Here is a 12,005-nt window from a genome sequence, read left to right on the forward strand (position 1 = left end):
TACATTTGCAGAAATAATGGACTGACAATTGCAACTGTGAGCATATTAGTATGGCAAAAATCAGGCTCAGTACAGGAATCAAACTGCTAACAGAAAATATCCAAGAACCAAGAATACTTTGGGAATATCAGATATAAAGGTGGTATGTGAAAAATAACAGACACCTAAGAAACACAGAAAATGATGCTTGAAATTTTTCAAAGAATAGCATATGAAACATTTTACAGAATATGTTACACAAGGAGAAACAAATACCTGAGAATGTGTATAACAGAAAATGTTACATTGAGAACAAACATTTAGCAAAGAGAATAAAATCCCTAGCCTGCACAGATTACATCTGTGTATTTTAAGAGATGTTAGGAAAGAGATAGAAAAGGCATTTTTACATATTATAATTAGCAATTTGTTGGGAAAAGTCATTGTGCCTGAGGATTGGCGTTTAGCAAGAGTAGTATCACTGGTTAAGAAATGAAGTTAGGAGAACTTCCGCTTAACATCACTGGTTGGAAAACTAATGGAATCCCTCATAAAGGGGAAATAGAAAATCATCTAGCAACCACAATTATTAAAATGAATATGCAACACGGTTTTCAAAAGGTTCATTCAAGGGTAATATTGTGGATGTAATGTATTATCAAAAGGCCTTTGATTAGTTTTCCCACAAGAGAATTAATGAATAAGGTCAGCTTATATGGAGTAAGGATGGATAAACAGTTGGCATCAATTCAAGAAAGCAGAGGATAAGGATAGTGGATTGTTAATTTAGAGTGCCAGATGGCAGGAAGTGGGCTTCCATGGGGTCAATGCTGGGACCACTGTTGTTCATAATTTATATTAATAGCTTCTGGATTCCACATCATTTCTAAGTTTGCAGGTAGCCTCAAACTGGGGCAAAGGGGTTGGTCAATGCTGAGTAGGACTGGAAAAATTATGGTCAGCAATTAATAAATGTAAAAATGGACATATTTTACACAAGGATATCAATATGTTAAGTGTGATGTAGGATACTTAGGGAAGAAAGATAAAGAAAATAATCATCTAAATGGGGTAGAGGAAATGAGATATCTCAGAAAATAACTGCACAAGACACTAAAAGCAGGCTAATAAGGCCACAAAACTAGCTATTTTTAGAGGGACAGCATAAATATTATGCAAAATTTGCATTAAACCTTGGGTTAGACAAAATTTGCAATATATTGTGTAATTCTGGCTACCATATTGTAAAGATGAAAGGGAATGCAAAAAAGATTTATGAGGATGGTACCAGAAACACAGAGTTAAACTAACTGACAAAGAAAAGGTCTCACTTTTCTTGAAAAGCGATGGCTAGGGGTTACCCAGTGTGAAAGGTCTTGATAAAACTGACACTGTTTCTCTGTGCAAGAGAGGGCAACATCAGAATAGAATAGTCAGCAAGGACTCAAACTAGGAAGAAATGTTTTTACCCAACAAGTGGCAAGAATATGGAACTTGTTATGACAGGGAATGGTTAAGGCACTTACGAGGAGCAAACACCTCTTAGGAATATATGATGTTAGCTATAGAGAGACTGGAAGCGGTCTTAGAGATTGTCTACCATTTTATAATCATTAGAATAAGAACATGAGGGAGATGAGATTAGAGGGTTATGCTGATAGATTTAGAAAAGGAAAGATATGGAGTGGATCATGAGTATACACCTCACATGGACTGGTTGGGTCAAATGGCCTCTTTCTGCCCTGTCTAATATTGGTTATTTTACATAGGAGTTAAATAAAAAAAGAAAATTTGGAACAAGGCGTCCATGCTAGAGTTTATGTTCCATATGAACCTCCTCCCACCCATCTTCATGACTATATCAGCATATCCTTCTTTACCTTTCTCTAATGTGCTTAATCCACCCTTCTTTCCCAAAACCATTTATGTTATTTGTGTCAATTACTTTGCATGTTCTTATTATTCTTCAAGTAAAGAGATTTCAATTTCTACTCTCCATTTGATTTATTGGTGATTATTTTATATTCATGAGCGCTAGATTGCATTTTCTCCCACTGAATACATCTTCTTCTCTACTTAATCAATACTTTCATAATCCTAGATACCTCTATCAAGTTACCCCTTGCTTTGTCTTTAAGAGAAAGGAATTTCAACCCCTTCAGTCTAAATAAAGAGAATTTCAAACATCTGTGAATTTATTAGACCTGGAATTACATGTGAACATTAAGCACCTGAGAATGTCACAAATGAGAACATAAACACTCAAGAACGAATCAAAATGAGAATAATAAACATCTGAGAGCACATTTTACTGAGAATAACAGCCACACACTGTGACACAATGAGAATATCAGGCACCCGAGAGTATGTTAGATAGGCAACACACAATAAGAGAAGCAGACATTTCTAGGAAACATAACAAATAGCTTTATTGAAAATGATCAGAAATAATACAACTGGCAACGAGTTTAGTCAAAATAACAGACAGCTGAGAATGTGAAACTGAGATTTAATTCAATGTGTATATGATACACAGATAAAATGCCATATTGACATTGTGGCATAGTAAGAAAAATGGACAGCAGAGAGTTCAGCACAGACTTAGAGGAATAGGTACTTCAGAATGTATTAGATTGAGAAAAACAGACTCTTGAGAATATGACACACATTGAGAACAAGAAATATCTGAAAATGTGACACTGAGAATTTAACATACTGAGCATAAGTGACATCTGAGAAAGTGATACATTGAATGCCAAACATCTGAGAATTAGACACACCGACAATCATAGACAGAGAATGACAACATACAAGGATGTAACACTGACAATGTATCATTCTGACAAAAACTAGCAACGTAGCAGACTGGGAATATGACACAATAGGAATAACAAACATCTGAGAGAATGCGACACTCAGAATAACAAACAACTGAGAATGTCCTACAATGAAAATAACCTGGCAATATGATAAATTGAGAATTTGAGACAATGAAATTAATAGACTAAGAGTAAAAGACTAAAAGTGTGACATACTGAGAAAATAGAACGAAAATGTGATAAAACTGAAAATAACAACATCCTGAGAATGTAACATTCTGAGGTTAGCAGACTGAGAATGTCCCAGATGGAAAATAACAGACTAAGAGAGTGGCACCTTGAGAATGATAAAAACTTGAGAATGTGGCATACTAAGAAGTAACAGAATGACAATGGCAGGCTGAGAACTCCGTTTATTGCTAATGCGACTTATTGAGAGTAAAGACTGAGAGCGTGACACATCGAGGATAACAAATGCTTGAGAAAGTGACAGACTGAATAGTGCTGCAAATGTGGCGCACTGCAGATGACACAGGTATATAACAATGAGAATGACACGAGAGTGTAAACACACTAAGAATAACAAACATCTGAGAACTTGGCACACTGAGAATAACAGACTGGGAGTTTAACACAGTGAGGATACCAAACATACCAATCTGACAGAATGGAAACAACACTGAGAATGTGGCACACTGGGTTTAACAGCCTGAGAATGTGGTACACGGGGAATAATGCAGTGCAAATGTGACACAAAAAGAATAACAGACCAACAAAATGAGGAAACAGACCTGAAGTGTGACAGACTGCGAATGTTGTGTCTATATTGTTAAAAAAAACTATACTTCCATTTGCCATTTATACAAGTGAGCCACCCATTCCTGAAAGGAAAGTAGACTAATAATTTGTGTAATTTTGCTGATATGCCAGAACTTACATGCAGATATATGGTATTAGAAAGGGGTCAGTAGATATTCAACACATTGAATTTCAGGGTCTAGTGTAAGTTTTGTGCCATGGACAAGTTATGGTGTTACCAAGTATCTTTCAGTCGTATCTGCAGTTAAATGACTCATGGAATGGCAGGGTAAATTTTGACTCTGATGACCCTTTTCAAAGTTAAGTGTCTAACCTTAACCGCAACCTTGTAGAAGCAAACTGGAGTCTCTGTTTCTTCACATGGAAGATAATTAAGGGGTGGATGAGTGCAAGCTGAGCTTAGGTTTTATTAACTCTTCTATTTGCCCCTCAGATTCCAGGCATGTGACACCAGATACAAATATCTTTGATGGAGAAATAATGTAGTAGATCATACTATACACATTGTATATTAGGTAAATACATAATCACACATACACATAAACAGACAAACACACACACATCCAAATATAAACACACAAACAAAAATCCCAAATTTACTCACTCACACTCACATATATGTATATTTAAACAAACACCTGCACATTCACAAACACACCAACATACAAATGCCCAAAGATGTTTTAACTCACATTCACATACTCTTAAAAATGCACACATGCTCACATGGAAAATTCTACGTACCTCCGCCATTTCTGTAGCAAAGATATGGGAACCTCCAGACATTTCCAAGACCTACAGCATATCCAACACTAGTGAGGATGAACTCGATTTGATTGGACCAGTTGCCACGCTTTAAGTTTTCATCTTTCTTCACCATCTCACCTGGAATAGCACCATTCTGCAAAAAGTTCAAAGAGAACCATTAGTGCCCTAGAAACTAAGCCCAGTTACACTTTATAGCAGAGACTTAAGCGACTGCACATGTTGGAATGTGGTGAAAAGAACAAATTCCTGGAGGAACTCAGTGGGTTGAGCAGCATCTGTGGGGGAAAGCAAACCATCCCCCTCCCCCCACACACATAGATTATGCTCAATCCGTTGATTTCCTATAGCAGTTTGTTTTTTAAGATGTTATAGCACCCTGCCAATAAAACATATAATTATTTCAATGTTAGCGTCCTTGCATTCTTCTTGCACATTGGCCTGTTCTCCCATGTGCCAACTTTCCCAGACAAGAACAGCAGCAGGCTACCAATCCCAATTCTCTGCCATTGCCCGTCAGTAGCCATTAGATGGACAAAATAAGCAAATGGTTACTTGGGAATATAAGGAGAGAGAACTGGATTAGAGATTGTCCACAATTTTTCCTCTCTAGCTCTTTTCTTTCCTTCAGAGGAAGTATCAAGGAATTCCAGAGGCTAAGCCAACCCAAAGCTATTTTTCCAAGGTAACCTGTTACTCAGCAGCATTGTTCAACCAACAAGCATTTTAAATAAAGCAGTATTATTGAATTAACTAGTAAAGTCTTCCAGTGGCTCTGTGGAGACTGGATCTGCTATGCAGTACAGAAGATCCCTGCTGTTTACACCTGTGTGTGAAGTGCATGAGGTTAAGCCCACATTCAGTGAGAAAAATATCTCAAAACTGCAAACGTGTCATATTTCTTTCTTGCGGAGTTGTAACAAAATGGAGTGTCTGATGGACAGAGAGAGAGAGAGAGAGAGAGAGAGAGAGAGAGAGAGAGAGAGAGAGAGAAGGATGGTTTCCAACTGGCTTCATTGGCCTAAAACATTAACGTTCTCTCTCTCTTTCCACATATGTTGCCTGATCTGCTGAGTATCTCCGGCACTTTTTGTTTTTATTCCACAATTAGCTTCAGTAATTCGCGAGTTAAAATACCAAACTATTCTTTTATCCCTGATTGGTCTCCACTGGCTTTTGCTGCAGACGTGCTGGTTTGGACACTATCCTGCTCTACACAGTTGAATAGTCCAATGACCATCTCTCTCTAGGTTCATGTACTGTATGTAGATGTATTGACTATGATGTTAGAGAGATGCCAGCATATCCCATTTATTTGGCAATGCCTTGAAGAGAAATATAACTATCCAATAAACAAAGCTGATGACAACTTGTAAAGTAATAAGGGTTTGTGTCTCTCTAAGCTCCATGCAGAACCAAAAAAATCTTTGTTATATTATGTAAAACAATGTAGCCTCTTGTTGGAGCATCAACATCAATGGTTCAGTGTTTTGAATTTGATTAGAGTGCATGGAATCTAATCCCAGCCAAAGGAGTAACACGTGAGATTTTGCAGCTGAGATTCAGAATTAGCTTGTTACAAACAGTTCCACAGTTCTGTCACAGACTATCTAGTATTGTGCACATGGCCACTGTTCTCAGTAGCTAGCTTTTCAATCACAAATGGAACTAGTCCAACACATTAGTTGCTTGGTTTTCGTGGATTGAATTACTTATTTCCAGAACATTCTGACCAGAATCTAAGAATGTTATCACACCATCACATACAATCACATTAAATCACTATGTGCCGACTATTCTTTCTCAAACTTCTAGAACCATCCCACCACCTCAATAAGAAAGTTTAGAAAATAAACAGCCATGCCTAATGTTTTGGATTGTTCTATGTAACTAAACACTAAGCCATATTGACCAACAGGTGCCCTGGTCCTAGCATGTAAAACGTCAGCCTGTACTAGGTCAACCCTACGATGGATGAACATGATTGAGCATTACTGGGGTTGGAAAGTCATCAAATCTTATTTCAAACAAAAAGAAAGATCATCAACTCACAAAGGATGCACTTTGCTCTCCCTGAAACTTGTCAGTCTTCCAGTGAAAGGAGATATCCACAAGTGAATGCTGCTGACTGGCATATTCCAGGGTACAGGAGTACATGGTGATGGACACACTGAAGCTTAGTGCAGCCACCACTAAGGCTCTGTGGGGAAGGCTAGGTTCATGCCACCACTAGACACTGAGAGGCTAGGCCCTATGTAATAGCATTTCAAATGGTTCATGGATGTATTGTTTAAGGAGGAAACAGGAGTGGTGCTGATGCATCATAAGAGAATGTATTGAATTGATGGCACAATCAATGTAGGGAAAGACCTGTCCCAACTGTATTTACCCTGTGCATTATTAATAAAGTATATACTGAAATTAAGGAAAAAGTTCTTCACAGTCAAACTAGAATGGATGAGAAACTGGTACCAGTGCAAGGTGAGCTAACACCACTCGCACAAACTACCTATGAGTGAAAAAATAAGAAGAGCAGAAATGAAGTACAGAATTATCAATACATGTCAGTGAATTTTAAGGAGATTGAACAGGTAATGTAGGAAGCCAATCTCCATTCCATTTTGGCATTCACCAAGTAGGTCAGTGTCAATTTCCATAGTTTTATCCCAGTTACTCAGTGACTCCTGCAGGGCAGACATCAGTAGCTCCTTTTGACATAGAAAATCACCTCTCATTGAAACTGGCTTTGAGCTCGCTTTGTCCACACAATCTGTGATTCATTGAGTGTGAAACACTATGAATCGCATTTGCTTCTCAATTAGTGTCATTAGTCGTAGAGATGGGGAAATGCCAAAAGCAGTGGCTCTAACTTAGCGAGGAGCGGAGGCCTCCGCACTGGAGGTTTACTGAGTAACAAACTGAAACCCACATTCTGGGAGTCCACGGGGAAACAAACTGAAGCCTGCACGCTGGGAGTTTTCAGATTAGTCAATGGAGCTGTTATAGTTGATCATCATGAGCTGCGATGCCCTCTGGATTCCCCATGTGGTAGAGTGATTGTGAGTGAATGGGATTAGTGCCAATCGACAGAGAGAGGGACCTGAGTGAGGGTTGTCAGGAGTAGTTGGGTGGAGTTGGTAGTGACCAGATTGCAGAGCAGCATAACACAATGGTTGCAGCACACTGATCAGATTAACTATGAAAGGTCAGGGTCAAGTCTTGAAATTCAGTTTGTTTATGGAAAATAAAAACTACCGGCTGAAATTTGTGGTAAGGTACTTGAGTGGTAACAATATAAAGTCATGAGAATGCTGTGAGGCAGACTAAAATGATGCTCCCTGCAAAATCATGCAGGGTTGGCATACTAATAGCCAGCAGATGCTAATGCAGTTGCCTATAGACCAGACAGCGCAGCTTTGAATTTTTGTGTATTTTGTAATCCTAATTTCAATGAGAAATCAACAGGAAAATCATTGACTGAATATAAATAAAGCTCACAATTTGAGAGCTGCGCACTTTTGTAGGCCACATCTAAACTTTGCATAAGGTAAGGATACAGTATAACCATTTCTGTGGTGAATCTGTCAGGAAAGCAGCATTACTGAAGAACAGATTCTTTCAGAAGGTTATACTTCATAACACAAATATTCTCCCAAATAGCCACTTACTTCTGGCTGCACTCAAATATATAAAACAAAAACACTAATTAAAAGGGTTTCTTAGGCTGGGGATCCACAAAGTGCTGGTGACACAAAGAGAGGTTCACTTTCCATTTCAGAGCTGATCAGGAAATGACTGATACCGGTACGTAATGCAACATGGAGACAGATATTAATTTATCCCGGACAGTAAAAACAAATCAGCAGCTAAAACTGAATAAAAGAAACCGTAATAAGCTGAGGATTGACATACATCTGCTGACAAAGGCATGACTGTACTGTGCAAGTCAGCATATTATACAATCTGACCTAGTTAGTTTAGCCAACCTCTTGTCATTCTTCTCATCCTGGCTGTAATCTTGTCATGTAACATATCTTCAGAACAGCCAGTAACTACTGCCGCTTTGTGTTTTGAAGTCGCGTTTCCGAACTTTGCAAAAAGTTCTTTGAAATAAACTTTTATTTTACTGTTGTAAACTTCTGTGTCGATCACATGGTGCAGCTCCAGCATCAAGCCACCCACAGTGATATCACCCGACCTACATTGTACTGGGGGGGAAGGAGAACCAATAGCACTCCATGTGCTGGAAAAAATACAACATTCCAGAGACTTCTCCACAGTGCTTGAACACTTGGCATACAGGAGGATTTTTCTTTATTTGTGAACTATCCATTGAAAATGTTCACGTTTTACATCAAAGTACAATTCTCCTTTAAGAAGGAAAAAAACACAGTTGTTGCACATGACTTCATTGAGGAAAAGCATCCTGTCAAAACAGCCTCTATGCAAATCTATCCCAGGCACCTGTTTGCATTCAGTCAACAATGCATGCCAGCTGGATATGTTTAACTTAAAACAGTGAAGATTCACAATAAGAGGTTTAACATATGTGCCTCATGTAATCCTTAAGGATTATCGCATTTGTCCACTGCTCTTAGTTCTTACTGCAACAATGTTTAGGGAGAAATTTCCAGAAAATTTATTTCTCTGGAGTACTTGCCTGCCTGTGGCAGACACACAGTAGAAAAAGCATGCCTGCCTTTCTATCAATTGTTTTGTTTAATAAAGAACTTTGTTTAATTTCCTGGCTATGCTCCAGTATCTTAGAAAACAGTACTGATACAAAAGGGCGCCTGTAATTAAAGCAAATTTCTTCTCAACAATAAATTGAGATCCTCATTTTAAACTGTGATATTAAATAACCATGTCAGTGCATACTTCTCATTATTTTTTGTAGTTTAAAGATATTTTGTAGTTTAAAGATAGTTAAAAAATGTAACTTGCCAACATATCACATTGTAATTCCACCCTCTCCAATGGTGACACCACAAATCATCAGTTGCAGTAACAACAAACTATCTGCTGGAGGAACTCAGTCGAGTGGCATCTGCAGAAAGGAAGTGTCAATGTTTGGGGTTGAGGCCCTGCATCAGGGCTGAGAGCGGAGAGGGGAGATGGCCACTATAAAGAGGAGAGTGGGATTGGTGAGACAGGAGCCCAAGGTAATTGGTGGACTGAGGAGGGGCGAAAGATGACTGGCAGGTTGTACCAGGTGAAGTGGAGGGGAGGGGTTGGGCGGGCAGGGTGGGGGGAGGGAGTGGAGTTCGGAGACAATGGCAGGTGGATGATAGATCAAGGCAGACAGAGGAAAAAAATGAGAGGCAGATTTAGCGAGGTGAGGACAGGGGAGGGTGAAGGTTGGAGACAGCTGCTGGAGGGAGATAAGCAGCAACACAAAGGGTTTCTAGCGCTGGAATCTGATAAATAAAGGAGGTGATAATGGGAACCATTAGGGGAGAGGTGAATGGAACCAAAATGAGATGCGGCGGGGAGCCTGCGGGTGAGCTATGTGTGTAGTGGGTGGATGGAACCAGGAGGGGGAAGAAGATGGGTGATAGTGGACTGGGAAAGGGGACAAAAATGGGACGACTGGAGGAAGATCAGAAGTGGGGAAGGGGGAAAACTCACCAGTGGGGAGGGTTATACTAAAATTGGACAACTCAGTGTTCATGCCTTGGGGCGTAGACTACCCAGGTGGAATATGAGGTGTTGTCCCGCTAGTTTGCCTTGGGCCTAAGTGGAGAAGGCTGAGGATGGACAGGTGGATGTAGGAATGGGAAGGGGAATTGAAATGGCATGCAACTGGGATCTTGGATTGGACACTGGGGACAGAGCGTAGGTGCTCTGCAAAACGGTCACCGAGTCTGTGCTTGGTCTCACGGGTGTAGAGGAGGCCGCATCGGGAGCACTGAATGCAGAAGGCAAGGTTGGAGAAGGTGCAGCTGAATCTTTGCTTCACCTAGAAGGGCTGTTTAAGTCCCCGGATGGTGGCAAGGGAGGGGTAAGAACAAGTGTTACACCTCCTGCGACTGCAGGGGAAAGTGCTGGGGTCAGGGAGAGGTGGGTAGGGAGGGATGAACAGACCAGAGAGCTGCAATTCCAAGCAAGCTTGTCACCAAACTCCGAGACCTAGGACTCAACACCTCCCTCTGTAACTGGATCCTTGACTTTCTAACCAACAGACAGCAATCAGTGAGGATAGGCAGCAATACCTCTGGCATGATTATTCTCAACACTGGTGCCCCACAAGGCTGCGTCCTCAGCCCTCTACTGTACTCCCTATATACTCATGACTGTGTGGCCAGATTCTGCTCTAACTCCATCTACAAGTTTGCAGATGATACCACCATTGTAGGCCGTATAGGGCAGTATACCGCTGTAGGGCAGGCACGGTAGCATAGTGGTTAGCATAATGCTTTACAGCGCCAGTGACCCGGGTTCAAATCCGGCCACTGTCTGTGAGGAGTTTGTACCTTCTCCCCGTGTCTGTGTGGGTTTCCTCCGGGTGCTCCGGTTTCCTCCCACATTCCAAAGACGTACAGGTTAGGAAGTTATGGGCATGCTATGTTGGCGCCGGAAGTGTGGCGACACTTGCGGGCTGCGCCCCAAAAATCACTACGCAAAAGATGTATTTCACTGTGTGTTTTGATGTATATGTGACTAATAAAGATCTTATCTCAAACAGCGATGAGTTGGAGTACAGGAAGGAGATAGAGAGCTTAATGGAATGGTGTCATGACAGCAACCTTTCCCTCAATGTCAACAAAACAAAAGAGCTGGTCATTGACTTCAGGAAAGGAGGTGGTGTACATGCACCTGCCTACATCAATGGTGCTGAGGTCGAGAGGGTTGAGAGCTTCAAGTTCCTGGGAGTGAACATCACCAACAGCCTGTCCTGGTCAAATCACATTGATGCCATGGCCAAGAAAGCTCACCAACACCTCTACTTCCTCAGGAGGCTAAAGAAATTTGGTTTGTCCCCTTTGACTCTCACCAGCTTTTACCGATGCACCATAGAAAGCATCCTATCTGGATGTACCACAGCTTGGTACGGCAACTGCTCTGCCCAGGACTGCAAGAAGCTGCAGAGAGTTGTGGACACAGCCCAGGGCATCACGGACACCAGCCTCCCCTCCTTGGACTCTGTCTTTACCTCTCGTTGTCTTGGTGTAGCAGCCAGCATAATCAAAGACCCCACCCACCCGGGACATTCTCTCTTCTCTCCTCTTCCATCAGGCAGAAGATACAGGAGCCTGACGGCACGTACCACCAGAGTTAACAACAGCTTCAACCCCACTGTGATAAGACTATTGAACGGTTCCCTTATACAATGAGATGGACTATGACCTCACGATCTATCTTGTTGTGACCTTGCACCTTATTGCACTGCACTTTCTCTGTAGCTGTGACACTTTACTCTGTACTGTTATTGTTTTTACCCGTATTACTTCAATGCACTCTGTACTAACTCAACATAACTGCACTGTGTAATGAATTCATCTGTACGACCGGTTTGTAAGACAAGCTTTTCACTGTACCTTGGTACAAGTGAAAATAATAATAAACCAATACCAAAGGAGTGGTCCCTATGGAAGGTAGAAAGGGGTAGGGAAGAGAAAATGT

At 40.8% G+C, this 12,005-nt stretch overlaps 1 protein-coding gene across 10 annotated transcripts in view; it reads right to left on the bottom strand.

Moving 5' to 3' along the window:
- The window catches only part of slc6a9 (solute carrier family 6 member 9), a 211,145-nt gene that overhangs the window by 32,351 nt on the left and 166,789 nt on the right, over positions 1-12,005 (bottom strand). For all 10 annotated transcript variants that reach the window (XM_052013130.1, XM_052013128.1, XM_052013129.1 and 7 more), the window contains one exon: positions 4,362-4,518. In XM_052013130.1, coding sequence (XP_051869090.1) covers positions 4,362-4,518 — 157 coding nt within the window. The remainder of the gene's footprint in view (positions 1-4,361; positions 4,519-12,005) is intronic.

This window comes from Pristis pectinata, chromosome 3, assembly GCF_009764475.1.
Source record: "Pristis pectinata isolate sPriPec2 chromosome 3, sPriPec2.1.pri, whole genome shotgun sequence".
Lineage (NCBI taxonomy): Eukaryota > Metazoa > Chordata > Chondrichthyes > Rhinopristiformes > Pristidae > Pristis > Pristis pectinata.